At 36.1% G+C, this 18,339-nt stretch overlaps 1 protein-coding gene across 1 annotated transcript; it reads left to right on the top strand.

The window, feature by feature from the left end:
* Positions 1–682: 682 nt before the first annotated feature.
* Positions 683–11,442, top strand: Dnttip2 (deoxynucleotidyltransferase terminal interacting protein 2). Its single transcript, XM_046462008.2, has 7 exons — positions 683–840; positions 1,884–3,487; positions 4,918–5,056; positions 6,847–6,942; positions 8,490–8,654; positions 10,160–10,269; positions 11,200–11,442. The coding sequence occupies exons 1-7, from the start codon at positions 694–696 to the stop codon at positions 11,291–11,293; spliced, it is 2,355 nt and encodes a 784-aa protein (XP_046317964.2). The 5' UTR covers positions 683–693; the 3' UTR covers positions 11,294–11,442.
* The last annotated feature ends 6,897 nt before the right edge of the window (positions 11,443–18,339 follow it).

Here is an 18,339-nt window from a genome sequence, read left to right as displayed (position 1 = left end):
TGTGTGCTGTGACTTTTAAGGAAACTGTGGTTTTCTATTATAAAGAAGTGGACCACGGAGAATAGATTTTAATAAAGCATTTTTTCTCCCCTACAACAATAACTCCCGTTTACTTCCTCAATCCCTTTGTACCATCTAGTTCTCTACCCTTAATATTAAAAGAAAGACAAACAAAAACTTTTATCCCTCTCCTTTACAATTTCTTTCATATTCTTTTCTGCTTATTCCCAATCCTGAAGCACCACATCACTTTTTATATAGCTTCCTAACTAGTCTCCCAGTTTCTGGGATATCCTCGTCCCAGCCATGTCTTTATTTATAATTAACATCACAACACATAAGTACATTACTGAAAAAAAAGTACAAATAAGGCAAACATCTTCCTTTGGCCACACTCTTGGCGACATCAAGACCTTTGTAATTACTAAACGAATGGAAAATTAGGTAAATGATGCGATCTTCCAACTCGTTCCTGTAAAAAGGGAGACAAAGGCCCTCTTGTCGTTGCAGATGTCGCGTCCTCGGGGAGTAGGCCAGCAAAAGGCTGATCTGTCTTCCAGGGGCGTAAAGAGAACACTAAAACCCGAGCTTGGAAATCCCAACATGGCCAGAACCCGGCCAAAGCCCGGCCAGAGCCCGGGGCAAAGGCCAAGTAAGAGATCTCGCGAGTTCCGGGATCATCTGGGAAAACAAATGAGGCACTTCTCTGACGCGTTTCCGGGCCGCAGAGCGGAGGGAAGCCGCGGTGGATGCCGGGGAGCCGGGAAAATGGTGGTCACCAGGTCTGCACGTTCTCGGGCCAGGATCCAAGATACATCGCCTGAAAGTTCCCAGCAGAAGGTAGGAGATCCCAAGTCTCCTCTGTTTCTCCTCTCCGCTCCACAGAGTAGCGCTTAGGCAGGTGGGGCGGCGCGAAGGGCCGCTGGAGAAGGCACGAGCTTTCACAGTGCTGCGGTAAACCAAGGCTCTGCTCCTGCCCTGTCATGTGAACTGGTTAGTCCTCACCACGGTCTTTTAAGGCAGTTTTAGTAGTTAAGGAAAAGGTTAGTTAACTTCCCTTGTGTTGTTCAGCGACTTCATGCAGACACAGAGATTAAACCTTTTAAGATTGTTAACGCCACTGTATCAAGGAAGACTAATTTCAGTCACGGTGCGCAAAAATCATTTAGTGGGACTGGAGAAAAGGACATCCTTTTCACCTGGGGAGGCTGGCAGTGGCCCATCACCCAACTCCAATGACGTGTAGAGGTTGTGGTGGCGCCGCCTGGTGGCTCTCCCCTGCCACATTCTTCGTTTCCTGCAGCGAAGGGAACTGAGCGGCAATTCTCTTCAGTCTGTCAAAGCAAGGGCAGCGACTAGTTCACTAGTGTGTACCTAAATACCTCTTTGCTGAGAGTACTTCCTCTCGTCCCTTATGTATGGATCGAAATGCTTATTTTTCTTTGGAGAAAATTTTTTCTTTATTCAGCTATTTTTTTTTTCTTTGCAAAGTCAGATCCAGGTCCAGGTGAGGCACATAAGGCAAATAAAGGGTCAGATCTAGCATTTAGCTTTTTTTTTTTTTAAATCATGGGTTTTTCTTTTTGTGAAATTTTGCCTACTGGGTGTTTTTTAAAAAATATATATATATATATATATATATATATATATATATATATATATTTTTAGTTGTAGATGAACACACAGTATCTTTCTTTATTTTTATGTGGTGTTGAGGATCGCACACATGTGAGTCAATCGCTTTACCACTAAGCTACAGCCCCAGCTGCCTATTGGGTTTTTATAGTGCCCTCCTAAATTTTGCTCCTGCAAGGAAGTGCCTTATTTGCTTTGCCCTTGTCCCAACCCTGCCTAAATTATAACTTATTTTCTTTGGGTTGCAGAGTTGTGCTGAAGGGATTCCAGAAAACAGGAAGGAATGTGGATCTGATGGCCAAAGTATTATTGAATCACTGCAAACTGCTGGGGAAAAAAATTCAGTCCCTAGAACTCCTAAAAGCAAAAAGAGGAAGAGCGGAGCTGCAGACTCACAAGCAAAGATAACTAAACCATCTACTGATGAAGAGAACTCTGAAGAAGAGTCAAATTATTCATCTGTGTCTGAGGTCCAGGAGCCTATTCTAAGAATAACTAGGAGAAGACAGATCATAATTCCACTCACCCCAGTGACTCCTATTAGGAAAAGGCAGATAATAACTCCAATAAATGAGCCTCTTACTGAAGAGGTTGTCTCTGAAGCAGAATCTCATGCTTCAGGTGTTTCTAGAGTTGTTACTTCCACAGAAGTAGCAAGAAGAATCAGAAGTAAGGCCAAATCTGAAGTAAGAGATCTAAGCCAACAATCAAATGCAGAAACTAAAGCTGATACTGAGTCGTGTTCCTACAGTTCAATCTCTGAAATTACACCTAAGAGAAAAACCAGAAATGTGTATAGGAAATTAAAGCTAGAAACTGAGAAGAAAGATACAAAGATTGTACCAGGAAATGAAAACCGAATCATAGATACGCCTGTGAATTCAAAGGATGCAGATACCATTCAGGATTCTCAGTTACCAGCAGGATTTCCTTCTCAGACAAATAAACCAAATTTCTGTAATAATGAAATTTATAATGACTTTAATGATGATCCATTCCACAGAAATTCAGACAAAGTACTAACAGTGCAAACACATCAACATCTTAATGTAAGTGAGGAAAAACAGACCAATGTTGCATCTCTTAGAGAAACAATCTCTCTTAAAGAGGACAATGAAATAATAGATGAGGGAAAAGAAATTAATGGGAAAGGTTCTCAGCTGAGTCCTTCTGAACTTCAGGAGAGGAGTCTTCAACCATTAGTGACCCAGAAACTTTCAACTCCCCAAAAGAAAACCACATCAGAACAATCAGATCTGAACTGTGAGACTATAATGAAATCATTAGCAAAAACATTTGCAGTTGTGGAAGTGAACAGATGGAGTGAAGAGATAAATAGTACCATAAAAACAAGTGACATAACAAAGTTCAGTGATGATAATGAAGAGTCTGCTAGAATAGATGTCAGTGAAGACAACAGCAAAATGAGTGAAAACCTAGAATGTGATACCAAACTCTGCAAGTCTGAACTCAACACTTCTCAGGAGGTGAGTGATTCTGTTTTATTAGTTCTTAGCAGTGATGAAAGCCAGCAGTCTGAAAACTGTGAAAGTGAAGAGGACACTCTGTGTTTTGTTGAAAATAGTGGCCAAAATGAGTCGTTAAGTGAAGACTCTGGAAATACATCATGCAAAAATGCACTGTTTGTAATTGATACAACTCCTGGATTGAGTGCTGAGAAAAAATTTTATTTGGAAGAGGAAGACAAAGCAAGTGAAGTTTCCATTGAAGAAGAAAAAGAGGAGGAGGAGGAAGATGATGAAAACAGTGAAGAACTATCAGATAATGACAGAAATGAAGATGATGAGTGTAGTGATGAAGACGACTTACTGAATAACACAAAATCTAAACTGTAAGTTTTTACCCTTATGTTTTAAAAGTAGATGTTGATGTATTTGTCAGATGATTAATTTACCATAGAAATATGCAATATTAGAAAACATGGAATTGAGAAAATTACTGCCTTTAGTTCATTATGGAAGTGCTTTTCTATCTAGCATTTCTCTCATCTTTGTGAGTACCTTTGACAGACATACTTCTCTCAGTGACTAAGTGTTCCTTTTGATGATATATTAGAAATCATCTGTTAAGATTTTTCTGTGATTTTATTTTGTGAGCAATATAAAGGGGAGGAAAAAAAGTTACTTTTTTTCTCCTTACATGTCCATTGTAAAGAAATTGAAAAATATAGAAAAGTATGAGAAAAATAATCATCTCTAGTCCCATCCATTATCCACTAAAAGGGTCTAATGTTTGGGGTTATTTCTTTAGTTTCTATATTCCTGTTTTAAACTTATTTTTTTTTCCTGATCATAGGCTGGTGGTAGTGTTATCCACTAGAAATGCCAGCAGCCTTCTAGGGCTGTGTATATTAACAGATGCATAGGCTTTGCTATAAACCAACCAAGTCAGGCAATGACATCAGGCTTAGGCATGTTTAGTTTTTTTAAAAAACCTCAGTCTTCCCCCATATTAGTTCTGATATACATTCGGGGTTGAGAATTGCTGCCAATATACTGCAATACAATGACTTCACTTTACAGCACAGACTGATTATGTTTTGAACACTCATTTTATATGAATAATCAGGAAAGAAAATGACTTTAAGTCCAAGTGTACTTACCTATAAGAACCCTCTGATCATATAAAGTAGAAATTCTCTTCATATAAATATAGCCCAGACAAGATGCAGAAGATTCTAATTGGTAGGTTTGAGGCATGACATTTAACTTTTAAAAAGCTCTTGTGAAATAGATGTTTATTACCATTTCATACTCAGTACCAGATATCTTTAGTTACTGAGGGAAGAATTCTAGGTTTTTATAACTTGGAAGTTCAGAGTAGAAGGCCTTTTCTCAATATGTACATTTATTAACTAACTCTTTGCCTTTATATGAAGTTAAGTTGAATTGGTAGGAATATTTCCTCCTCCTTTTTCTGTAATTCTTCCTTATCTAATCTCTATGAAATATATTGGCATATTATATAGCCTAATCCTTTTTCCTCCCACTTCCATACAGGAGATCGAACCCAGAGGCACTTTACAGCTGATCTACATTCCCAGCCTCTTTATATTTTGAGACGTTCTCACTAAGTTGCTGGGGCTAGCCCTGAACTTTCAATACTGCTGCACTCTACTGATGGCCTAATACTTTTTTAAAAAATTTGGGGAATAAGTTTGGATGTGTTCCCAAAAAGCATTTTTAATTGTTCATCCTAAAATTGGATGTACTAGATTTAAAATGTAATTACTTCATCTTTAAGTGATCATTTCTCTTTCAGTCTGAAATTGACAAGTAGCAGCATAGATCCTGGTCTGAGTATCAAGCAGTTGGGTGGTGTGTATATTAATATCAACGCAGACAAACTACAGTCTAACAAGAGAACCCTAACACAGATCAAGGAGAAGAAGAAAAATGAGGTAAATTATTTGAAATGTCTGCCTTGTTTTAGAAGTGTCATTTCTAGAAATGCTTAGTTCTTGGTAAAAGACCAATTTTCCCATGGTAAAACCACTTTGGCCTAATCAGTTCTATTTTCCCATCTCGCTAGAAGAGTCATTTCTTTTTAAGACAAAATCCCACCTATAAAAGGTGATGCTTGAAAAGTAAATTTAAGATTAGTATTTCTTTTCTTGCATCCACCAGTTACAATCCCAGAGTGTTTTGTTTTGTTTTGTTTCTTGTTATATTTTTATTTCTTAACTGTTTGGAAAAATGTTAAAAATTGCCAGTTTCTCCATTTGAGAACTACTGTCCTAGCCTGCTGCCCTCACCTTGGGCTGGGGGTAGGGGGAGTGCTTATTTACAAACAAAGATTAGACATACAATTTTAGAAGGAATTATTATTAAGATAATCTTACCTAAACCTTTAGCTTTGGCCAACAACTTGCACTGCTTTCTTCTAAATCTGTATTTTCTAGCCTTGATGCTTCTTTTAACTTCAGACTTTTGAGTGTAGGTATCTGTTCATTTCAATGCACTCAGGCACTTGACTTCACTAATTCTTCTCTTTCTCTTCCTGGCCTAAACTAGCTTCTCCTTTTGTATTCTGTGTGCTGATTAATAACACCAAAGTCTCTTTCCCTTTTGCATTTAATCACCAGGCCCTTGCAATGGTGCCTTCCTTCTTTTTGAGCCCATCAACAAGTAGTACAGACCTTTATTTCTCACCTGAGATACTCTAGCAATCTCCTTATTGGTCTCGCTTTCTTTTTGTTCTTTAAGTCATCCTGAAAACTTTTAGATTTCTTTTTGTAAAATCACAAATCTGCTTAAGTATTCTCTTGGTTAAGTCTTTCAGAGGTTTCTCAGAGCCTTCAAAATGCTTTGTTTTTGCCATTGAAGACTACTGAAATTTTCTGCTCTTTCCAAACCAATACAGAGTTCACAGCCATGGGAAACATACTTGGATTCCCCCAGTCCTTATTTGTACCTCTGTGCATCTGTAACACCCAGTACAGATCTGAGTTGTTTAAGCAAGGTTTCTTTTTTTTTTTTTTTTTTTTTTTTTTTATTGGTTGTTCAAAACATTACAAAGCTCATGACATATCATCTTCCATACATTTGTAAGCAAGGTTTCTTAATCTCAGCACTGTTGCTGTTTTGAGCTGCATGATTCTTTGTTGTGGGATGATCTATTGTGTATTGTAGGATTGTTAGCCACATCTCTGACTTCTACCCACTAGATGCTAGTAGCATTCTCTTTCCCTTTACTACCAAAAATGTAACATTGCCAGTTTCTCCATTTGAGAACTACTGTCCTAGACCCTATTATAGACTTTAACATATATCAAGCTCTTAGCTGTTAAGTAATTGTTGTAATTTCTTTCTGAATGATGGAAAAGCCTAGAATGCTACCGTACCAGCCCAAAATTGTAAGCCTGGACCCAAATTAGGTAATTGACTATTAGTAATTTCTGAATCAGTAATTTCAAATGGCATTGCCAAATTAATGCTTGAGCTATATTCCTGTAAAAAAAATTTGAGGGCTAAGGATCACTTTTACTTTCTTACACTGAGAAACATACTAACTACCCTGTAGCTCCTTTTTAATCACATTGTTTTATGATAATATTTTAATTATCCTAAGCAAGTAACACAAAATACAGATTTTTAGGAACAGATTAACAAATTTGATGGCACAAAATTTTAAAATATAAGTTCAAAATGTTGCAAAATTATGTGAAAATACAATTTTGTATTTTTATAGCTTCTGCAGAAAGCCATCATTACACCTGATTTTGAAAAAAACTATGGTGTCCCACCATATAGTGAATCAAAACGTCAACTTCAGAAAAAACGCAGGGTAAGTACAGTGACTTTAACTTAGAATGCTTGTGTGTTTGTACCTTCAGATTATATAACATGTTTGTATAATTAAAGTTAAACCTAGGTGTGTATGTGTATATATATATATATTTTAAATTATTTTGATATCTGAGGGCCATAAAATAACATTTCATAGACACATTTAATATTAATTTACAATGTCTCTGCAGCTACAGTGGTATACACAGATATAGCTTTTTAAAAATATACCTTAAGGACAGTAGTAGCCAACATATAGGTTCACTGTCTATATCTATTAGCTTTTGAGGGTGGTGGTGGGGGATACCAAGGTTTGAACCCAAGGGTACTTAATAATCACCAAGCCACAGCCCTTTTCCATATTTTATTAGTGACAGGGTCTCGCTAAGTTGCTGAGGCTGAATTTGAGCTGAGATCCTCCTGCCTCAGCCTCTCGAGTCACTAGGATTACAGACGTGTGCCAGTGCACTCAGCTTCTCGTAGTTTTTAGATTATGTTTTACCAAAGGCTAGAAGCTCTCTGTTGCACTTTTAAAGGAAACTAATAAGCATAAAAGTTCCCTAGGGAACTTTGAGGATGGGACACCAGTAATGTCACTAATATGGGGTACCTTGACAGATTATAGGCACCATATGAATATTTGTTGTATGAATGAAACAAAACTGATTAATTACTAGGAATTTTCAAAAGAATAGAATTTTTCTTTTATTTTAGAAATCATACAAATTTATGGACTAGTTTGCAGTGAGTGGCTCTCTGAGACACTGATGTTAACATTTGGTTATGATGGCATCTGCCTTTAATCCAGCTATTTGGGAGGCTGAGAGGAAAATTCCAAGTTTGAGGCTAGCCTGAGCAACTTAGTGAGACTCTGTCTGAAAATAAAAAGTGCTGGGGATCTAGCTCAGTGCTTGACCCTGGGTACAATCCCCTGTATTTCCCCAAAAAAGTGGGGAAGGATTAACATTTACACATAAGCTCCAAACATGAAAATGTTTTTATGTATTGTCACAAGGATTATTTTAAATAAAAATTGAAGGTGTGGGTGGTGGGGATGTGGCTCAAGCGGTATCTCACTCGCCTGGCATGCGCAGGGCGCTAGGTTCGATCCTCAGCACCACATAAAAATAAAATAACAATGTTGTGTTCACCAAAAACTAAAAAAAAATAAATATTAAAAACCTCTCTCTCTCTCTCTCTCTCTCTCTCTCTTTAAAACAACAAAAAAAAAAAAAATTGAAGGTGTGTGATTCTCCCAGCAAGTCATCAGTTACTTGCTGAGATAAAAAATAGATTTTAAGGAGGATTCATTTCTGACTCAGGTAATGCAATGCCTGATTTCCTAAAAAAAATAAATAAATATATAAAAAGTCTCTTTTTTCTGATTTTACTTAATTCCTTTTATAAAGGTGATTCTGGAGATGAATGCTTTCTATAAAGAAACTTTTCTATTCACAAAGTTTTCTGTTTGTAAAATTTTAGGGGAAATGAACATACTCATAGTTTTATTTAAAGTTATGTTTATTTTTGAAATTTCAACTTTAGAAAGAGCGACAAAAAACAGCAGGTGATGGCTGGTTTGGTATGAAAGCTCCAGAATTGACAGATGAACTGAAAAATGATCTCAGAGCACTGAAGATGAGAGCAAGCATGGACCCAAAAAGATTCTACAAGAAAAATGATAGAGATGGCTTCCCTAAGTATTTCCAGGTATGAACAAACAGAATACTGGTATAGTCCATAGAATGTTTATAATGTGTATATCTGACATTTGGACCATATCTGCTTAGGCCAGATAATGTCCTAAACATAATTCAGATAACAACCATCTTGTACTGGGTTCCCAGGTAGAGAGACGTTGTTAAATATGATAGGTGGATTTCCAGGTTAACTTTCTAAATGGAACTTAATAAATTTAAGGGTTAACATAAGTGTATAAAGAATTCTAGCTTAAGAGCAAGAGACCATGCATGACGGAGCAAATTCCCCCAGCAAATTCTGAAAAATCATTAAAAATTTGGTTTTCAAAGCATTCTCAGATGAAACTCCAATTGATTTATCCTTAAAGTTTTCATTTTTGATTACTTTTTGTCACTCATCAGGATTATATAATAGTCTTTGGTCTCCCAAGTTTTGCTCTGTCTTACAATCCATCTTCCAAATGTAGCCAGTTATACATGTATTCTTTAAGCTTGGCAAATACCTGTAATCCCAGCAACTTGGTAGGCTGAAGCAGAAGAATTGCAAGTTCAAAGCCAGCCTGTGCAACTTAGCAAGACCTTGAGTCAAAGTAAAAAGGGTTGGGGATGTAGCTCAATGGTAGAGCACTCCTGGGTTCCTTCCCCAGTACAACAAAAAAAAATTTTGTTCATTTTAGAACTCTGCTAAGAAGTTTTTGTGACCCTTTTATTTGGTTCTTTATAATCTGCACCCAAACCAGTTCACCAACTCTTCTTTTTGTCATAGCCCTCTTAAGCTCACACAAGCTCAGCTACTCAGTCCCTTTCTCAGAATGTGTACATACCAGTATTTAATTCTACCTATACAAATCCAAGCTAAAATGACATCCCTTTGTCTTCTTTTCTTCCTTTTGGTCAGAATTTGTCACTCAGTGTTCAAAGCTTCTATAATATTTTGTTCAGTGTCTATTATGTTATGCTTTAATTCTTCAGTTTTCTGTTTTGATATTCTTTAAAACTGGAACCTTGCTAAGGACTAGATGTTTGTTTTTGTTTCCTCAACCTATCACAGTGCCTGGCACACAGTAGGCATTCTGTAATTTTAGTCAGTTGAATGAACAAATGCAGAGCAGTTACTAAGGCAGTATTTATGATAGTCTAGGAGATCAGGTAGGTCTGTATATAGAACTTGTATTTGAATTGGAAAACGAACAGTTTATTAACTTCTACTTTTCTCTTTTTGTTATTCATTGTGAATTTAACTGTACTGTTTAGTACTATGTATATAAAAGAAATTTTGGATCTACTATATACTCTGTCATTAGTAACATCACTGTGCTCATAGGTGATTTATTTTAGCTTAAAAAAATGTCAAGATAAACTTTAATACTGTTATAAGATAAGCTCATGATTTACACTCCTTTTTGTAAATATACTTTGTTCAAACTACACTGAAATATGGAATAAACAGTGGCATTTAGGCACTGTATGACTTAATCAGGTTTTGTATGACTTATTTCATTCAATTGTTCATAGGTTGGAACCATTGTTGACAATCCAGCTGATTTCTACCATTCACGAATTCCCAAGAAGCAAAGGAAAAGAACTATTGTGGAAGAACTGCTGGCTGATTCTGAATTCAGAAGGTAATGAATTTTTATATTTCATCTTGTAATATCTATGCATTTCTTTAAAATATGCAGAAATCTATAAAATTTCAGTTAATTATAAAATATTAACTCATTTAAAATAACCTTCATATATAAACATGAATATATACTTTCATGAAAATAACAAAAGCAATTTAGTGCAAATCTCTTTAATATCTGGCATAATTAAAGACAATCATATCCCTATAACCCCAGGGACTTGGGAGGCTGAGGCAGGAGGATCACAAGTTCAAGGCCAGACTCAGCAACTTAGCAAGGCCCTAAGTAACTTAGACCCTGTCTCAAAATAAAAAAATAAAAAAGGACTGGGGATGTGGCTCAGTGGTTAAGTGCCCCCCTGGGTTTGATCCCTGGTACTCAAAACAAAACAAAAAAGACAGAGCCTCACATCTGTTTCTGCATATACCACACATCATGTAGCATCTAGGAAACTCTACTGTATACTCAGGAGAGAATGAGGGCAAAGGACAATTACTGCCTTAGTATTCTTGTAAAAAATAGTCTTTACTGAATGGATCTGTTGAAGGGGTCTTCAGATCATACTTTGAAAACCATTAGTATGTTTTCTAAAGTTCTAGGAAATATGTACCAGTCATATTTGTTTTTTCAGATAAGTGTAAACTTTTGTTTTACTTGTCCTTTTTGCATTTTTATCTCCATTTATGTCCTGTGTTTAACATTGTCATGGGTCTTTAGCAAGTTGTGTGAGGGCAGAGGCTATAGCTGTCTGTCCGCTGCTCTATCCTTAGTTCTCAGTGTGGCTCCTGACATGTGATGGCAACTTACTGATAAATAGGAAAAGTGCAAAAAATCTTGAGATTTAAAACCCCTTACATAATGTTATATTAACTACTAATATCTGATGTGTTATTCTTTAGAAAACCTGGGTTTGTTTTTTCTTTCCAGATATAACCGAAGGAAGTATTCAGAGATCATGGCTGAAAAAGCAGCAAATGCAGCAGGAAAAAAGTTCCGTAAGAAGAAGAAATTCCGCAATTAAGACTCACCAACTGTACCACAATCTTTTATGTCACCTCTTTATTTGTTAAATGTGTTTTAAAAACTAACACCATCATGTAACCATCATATTTATATAGACTGGCTCTATTTAGGGATTTTTGTTTGGAAATAAAGTTGGTTAACAGAGAATCCATCACATGTCCCTTGAAATAAAAATAGGTATGGCTACAAAAGATCCATCCAGGCTTAGACTGCTGAAGGGGAAAAGAACCTCATCCATTTTAAGATAATTAACATTTTTATTAAGTTTCCAGTGCTTGGTTATTTAAAGAAAATTACAGATATTTAGAAAGTACAAAGTTTGCTAGTATGTTCAAAAACTTTAAAGAGATCAAAGATGTATAAATAATATAATTACTATGTAATTTTGCATCTATCTATATATACATACATATATATGTCATGTATGAGACTCTGGGTTTTGATCCTCAGCACTGAAAAAAATTATAAAATTATAAGGAATTAAAACTATGAATTTTAATTTGTATATGTAGCTTTTTCATGTCAAGTGTGAGCTTCATAAATTTATTTTAAATCTTCAGAGCAAAGTAAAGAATGGTATCTAAAAATATTATTGTTTGTTAACGTCAGAAAAAGAGACTAAAAAGGGTACTTTCTATTAAGATCCTGGTCTATGCTGTGTGCAGTGGTTTATGCCTATAATCCCAGCAGCTTTGGAAGCTGAGGCAGAATGATTGCGAGTCCAAAGCCAGTCTCAGCAATTTAGAGAGGCCCTAAGTAACTCAATAAGACCCTGTCTCTAAAATTAAAAAAAAAATGGCCTGGGATGTGGCTCAGTGGTTAAGTGCCACTGGGTTCAACAATAACAACAAAAAAGATTCCTGTTCTACAAATAATCTGCATACCTCAATTTACAATGGGATTATGTCCTTACAAACCCATTTTAAGTTGAAAATATAAACTGAAAATGCATTTAATATGTCTTATATACCGAGCATAACAATAGCTTACTGTAAGTGCACTCAGAATACTCAGCCTGCTATTAGGCAAAGTCATTTAGTAGAAAGACTATTTTATAATGGAATATAGAATACCTCATAATTTGTTGACTATCTGAATCCAAAAGATGCTGGCAACAGGACACTAGACTTACCAGTTGTTTACTCTTGTGAGTACATGGCTGACTGGGAGTGGTGGCTCACTACCGTTGCCTAGCATCTAGAGAGTATCACTAGCCCAGGAAAAGATCAAAATTCAAAGTATGGTTTCCACTGGATGCAAACTACTTTCTCACGATGATAATGTCAAAAAATCATGTCAAATCATCTGTATTTGAATAATGAATTAATTTTATTTTTCACTTTTTAAGCAAAGAAACAGGTTTTAGTGACTTTGGCTTGTCACTAAACTGGGTTCACGTACTAGAAATGTTAGCTTAATGAATAACAAAGTCTAATAAAAGCATTATAAAGAGTATAAAGGTATGCTCCAGTAGGGTGTGCTGATGGAAAGGAGGACAATCAAGTTTAATTCCAACCGTAGACCTATTTCCTGAGCTCCCTTATGTTTTTCTTCTCTCCACATTTACCTTCCTTAAATTTTCTTCCTGCATTCTTTCATTCTGTAAACACATTTTGAGAGCTTGCTCTGTGCTTGGTATTGTATTATATCCAGCTGCCAACTGTACATCTCTAGGGTGTTTCATGCAGACCGCAAAACTCATCACATGCAAATCTGAACTAATTTTCTTCCCAAACCCACTTCTTTGTTCTCCCATTGACTGTTTCAGCACATTCATCTGCTGAAGAACTGGTAGATTCTAACTACTTCCATTCTCTCCTTTTTATACATTAATTCATCCAGGCCCATTAATTTGGACTCCCTTGAAAAACAGCTCTGGTTTGTACACTCAGCTTTGTCCCCAGGCCACCTCCCTACTTCCAGCCTTCATTTTCCCTCCTTGTTGGCTACCATGGCCCCTCAACTGGTCTCCAGGACTCCAGTCTTATACTATTCCGGGGCCCATAATCTATACTGCAGCCAGAGGGATGATACAAAACACATCTAATCATACTGGATTCCAGCTAAAAGCGTCTCAGTGGTTTCCCACTGCCTCTAGGTAACGACCACACTCTTAAGATGGTGTGCAAGACCTTCAGAATATGGTCTCTGCTGGAATCAATCTAAAGAGACATTTTGTTTTTCCATCAGTAATAGGAGGAGCTCCTATAGATGTTTAACAGACTTGAAAATGTTCTAGAAATAGACACATGCTTTTTTCCTTCATCATCATCAGGATTGTTTTAACTCTTTTTTAAAATTAATTTTTATACTACAAGGATAAAAAAGGGGACATTATGAAAAAGCCTTAAACATTACACCCAAGTCTACAATAAAAAAGGTGGTCCCATGCCAGGTACAGTGGCACATGCCTATAATCCCAATGGCTCTGGAGTCTGAGGCAGGAGAAGCATGAGTTCAAAGCCAACCTCAGCAATTTAACAAGGCCCTGTACCACTTATCGAGACCCTATCTCAAATAAAATATAAAAAAGGACTGAGTATATATGGGTCAGTGGTTAAGTGCCCCTGGTACCAGGAAAAAAAAAAAAAAAAAGACTTCTTTCATACTACTGTCCCCTCCTGACTTAGTGCTCTAAAGTAATCACTATATCCCTCCAGATCTTCCATGCACAATCATAAATTCATAAACATACTAGTGTTATTATCAGCATTGTTTGACATAAATGGAGACTTATTAAAAATACTCATTTTCACATCAGCTTTTTAAATATAATCCTGAATAATTTTTCCATAGCAACCTATAAATCTCATTTTTTCAAGGTCATTTTTTCATCAGTTTACCATAGTTTCTTCAAAAAGACCACCACTGATAGATAGCTAGGTCATTTCCAGTTTGAAGCCATTACAAACAGTGCTGCATTTTGCTGTTGTATGGCAGATAATTAAATGCCAATCTTTCTAAATATATAATAATTGCAAACATTAAAATATTAAAAATATATATGTACCACAACCAGGGGGGGATTCATTTCAGATCTATAAAAAGAGCTGAGTATTTGAAAAAATCATAATAAATGACACAGATTAGTTCCAAAGATTAACAGGGATTTTCTTTTTTTTTTCTTTTTTGGTACTAGGAACTGAACCCAAGGTCACTTAATACTGAGCCACATCCCCATCCCCATCCCTTTTTATTTTTTATTTTGAGACAGGGTCTCCATAAGTTGCTTAGTGACTCACTGAATTGCTGAGGCTGGCCTTGAACTTGTGATCCTCCTGACTCAGCCTCCAGAGTCACTGGGATTACAGGTGTGCACCACCAAATCCAGGGGGATATCTCTCTCTCTCTAGTCTTCAAGTATCTTTTATTGGAAGGCCATGCATTGCCCTCATTTATTGTACTTCAAATCACTGTACAGTTATTTTTGTGGAAACACTGCCTGCATTTTCTAGTACAAAAAAAAAAAACTAAAAATTGTTTCAGGAATGCAGACAAATACCAATGGGATCTTACTAATGTGATAAAATCTATGTGTATGTTAGTGCATGTGTGTTTGCACTTCCACACCAATCTCAGAAGCCAGCATCATGTTTACTGGAAAAGCATTCCTTTAATGAGCAGAAACATGTCAAGGAAGTTCATTATCAACGTTATCATAAATAATTACTTAACACTGTATGGACACACCAGCTGATTCTATTATAAGAGAAACAATATGAGGCATAAAACTTAGAAATGAGAAAATAAAACCATCATAATTTGTGGATAGAATATTTCCAGAAAACAAATTAGTCAATTGAAAAACTATTTTTTTCATTTTTTAAATAAAGATATAATTCACCATAAAATTCATACCTTTAAGAAGTGTACAATTCAGTGAATTTTCATATATTCTAAGTTATGCAACTACCAAACTGTTTCCAGAACATTCTCATGACCCCAAAATTAAACCCCATTTACATTATTGGTCACTTCACATTTCCCCACCCCAAGCCCTGGTGATGACTAACTCCTATGAATTTGCCTAATTTGGACATTTCATTAAAAAGGAATCATATAATATGTGGTCATTTGTGACTAGATTCTTTTACTTAGTATAATGTTTTCAAGGTTTATGTAACATGAATCAGCACTTCATTCCTTTTGATTGCAGAATAATATTCCACAAGAAAGATACACTACATCTTGTTTATCCATTGATCAGCTGGTGGACATTGGGTTATTTCTACTCCTGGCTATTGAAAACAATGCTACTAATGACATTCCTGTGCAAATTTTTGTGTGGACATATGTTTTAAACTCTATTGGGTATATACTTAGGAATGGATTGACACAATAACAAGGTAACTGTAATGTTTAACTTTTTGAGGAATTACCAAACTGTTTAACAATAGACTGCATCATTTTACATATCCACTAGCGATATATAAGGGTTTCAATGCTTCTCAAGATTTGTATAATCTTTCTTTTTTTAATGAATTTATTTATTTGTTCCGGTTTGTTATATATGACAGTGGAATGCATTTCAATTCATAGTACACAAATAGAGCACAATTTTTCATTTCTCTGGTTGTACACAATGTACACATACCATTGTGTCATCATACATGTACCTAGGATAATGATGTCCATCTCATTCCACCATCTCTCCTACCCCTCTGCCCCCTCTCTTCCTCTCCCTCTGCCCCCTCTCTTCCTCTCCCTCTGCTTTGCCCTATCCAGAGTTCCTTCATTCATCCCAAGCTCCTCCTCCCACCCCCATTATGGATCAGCATCCACTTATCAGAGGAAACATTCGGCCTCTAGGTTTTTGGGATTGGCTAACTTCTCTTAGCATTATATTCTCCAACTTCATCCATTTACCTGCAAATGCCATGATTTTATTCTTTTTTAATGCTGAGTAATATTCCTTGTGTATAGATACCACAGTTTCTTTATCCATCCATCTATTGAAGGGCATCTAGATTGGTTCCACAATTTATCTATTGTGAATTGTACTGCTATGAACATTGATGTGGCTGCCTCACTGTAGTATGCTGTTTTTAAGTCCTTGGGGTATAAACCGAGTAGTGGGATAGCTGAGTCAAATGCCGTTCCAAGTTTTCTAAGGAATCTCCATACTGCTTTCCAGATTGGGTGTACCATTTTGCAGTCCCATCAGCAATGTAAGAGTGTAACTTTCCCCACATCCTCACCACCAATTATTGTTGCTTATATTCTTAATAACTGCCATTTGTCTTTCTTAATATAACCATCCTAGTGGGTGTGAAGTGGTATCACATCATGGTTTGAAATGAAAAACTATTTTAAATAGTAATAAAATAATCCAATAAGATGATTGAATATAAAATTATTTTTAAAACACCAAATGCTTTCTTATATATAAAAACAATAACCTGTTAAAGAATATAATGAAAGAAAATATCCCAACAAAAACGATAAACTAAATTGGGTTTAGCGGCACATGCTTGTGATCCTAGCAACTCAGGAGGTTGAAGCAAAAGGATCCCATATTTGAGGCCTGGATAACATATCAAGACCCTGTCTCAAGAAAGATAGGACTAGGGTGGTGGCTGGGGGATGTAGCTCAGTGGAAAAGTACTTCTGGATTCAATCTCCATTATCAAAACAAACAAACAAACAAAAAAGGATAAGAGTACAGTTAACAAAAAAAAAGTCAAGAACTAGATGAAGGAAAACTGACACTAAAGTGCCCAGAAGGGCTGAATAAATAAAATGGCATACTTTTCTCCCTCCCAAAGTTCTTAAAGATTCAACATCCTAATTAGTTCAATTCTCCCTATATTGATGCACAGTATGACTTCAACAATAATATCTCCTACTCACTATAATTAAAGCTCATGTGAGAAAAATAACACAGAATTGAGGGTTTACCTATAGACCTTGGTGTCCTGGGTTCCCATTCAGGCTTATCGCTTATCAGCTGTGTATCCTTGAACAATTACTTATATTAAGTATTACAATTATTCAAAATAAAACTAGGCAGAAAGATCTTTTTTAAAGGTGATAAGAGAGGACTGATTCTACTAGATTTTAAAGTGAATTTAAAAATTTAGACAGATCAGTGAAATAATCCAAAAGCCCAAATTCATGTGGGAATTTAGAAAATAATGAAAGTGGTATTTTGAATTAGTTAGAGCCTGGCACAGTGGCAGACATCTATAATTCCAGTGACTAGGAAGGCTTAGGACCCCAAATTTGAGGCCAGCCTCAGCAAGACATTAGCAAGACCCTATCTCAAAATCAAAACTAAAAAGGGCTGGGGATATAGCTCACTGACAGAGTATCCCTGAGTTCTAACCCCAGTACTGGAAAAAATAAAATTGATGTAATAAAGGAGGAGGGTTCATCATCAGTGATTATCTGGAACAAAACTCCCACTTCACCCCTTACAGAAAAATACTGGATTAAGCAAATATTTAAAAACAAAACATAAAAACAGGGCTGGGGCTGTAGCTCAGTGGTAGAGCACTTCCCTAGCATGTGTGAGGCACTGGGTTCAATTTTCAGCACCACATATAAATAAATAAAATAAAGGTCCATCAACATCTAAAAAAAATTTTAAAAAAACATAAAAATAAAACCATTAAAAGGACAGCATTTAATAATCTGAGTGTAGTATGACCTTCAAATGTAGACGTCAGAAAAGACTAGTAAATTCAAATATATACATTTCTGCAAGACAGATAAACAAGATAAATATCAGAAGCAAAATCAGTAGATGAAAAGAAATACTGGAACATACCACAAAGGGCTCTTTTCCTTAATGTGTAAAGAACTCCTACAAAGTAATTTAAAAATTTACTTTCTTGCCAGGTATGGTGGTGCATGCCTGTAATCCCAGGCTCAGAAGACTGAGGTAGGAGGATTACAAATTCAAAGCCAGCCTAGGTAATTTAGCGAGACCCTGTTTCAAAAAAAAAAAAAAGGGGGGGGGGTTGGTGACGTGGCTCAGGGGTTAAGCATGCCTGGTTCAATCCCTGGTACCAAAAAAAAAAAAAAAAAAAGGCACAGCTCAAG

The sequence above is a fragment of the Marmota monax genome, unplaced genomic scaffold (genome assembly GCF_021218885.2).
Source record: "Marmota monax isolate L192 unplaced genomic scaffold, Marmota_monax_Labrador192_F-V1.1 WCK01_AAM20220418_F8-fsc00070, whole genome shotgun sequence".
Lineage (NCBI taxonomy): Eukaryota > Metazoa > Chordata > Mammalia > Rodentia > Sciuridae > Marmota > Marmota monax.
The sequence above is the reverse complement of the archived record's forward strand: the minus strand, read 5'-3'. Positions and strand labels throughout refer to the sequence as shown.

What these genes read in the sequence shown, in the direction of transcription:
- Dnttip2 (XM_046462008.2), top strand. Translation starts at nt 694, where the DNA reads ATGAGGCACTTCTCTGACGCGTTTCCGGGCCGCAGAGCGGAGGGAAGC. An exon ending in AATAACACAAAATCTAAACT is followed by an intron (nt 3,488 to 4,917) that starts GTAAGTTTTTAC and finishes TTTCTCTTTCAG; the next exon opens with TCTGAAATTGACAAGTAGCA. An exon ending in GCTGATTCTGAATTCAGAAG is followed by an intron (nt 10,270 to 11,199) that starts GTAATGAATTTT and finishes TTTTCTTTCCAG; the next exon opens with ATATAACCGAAGGAAGTATT.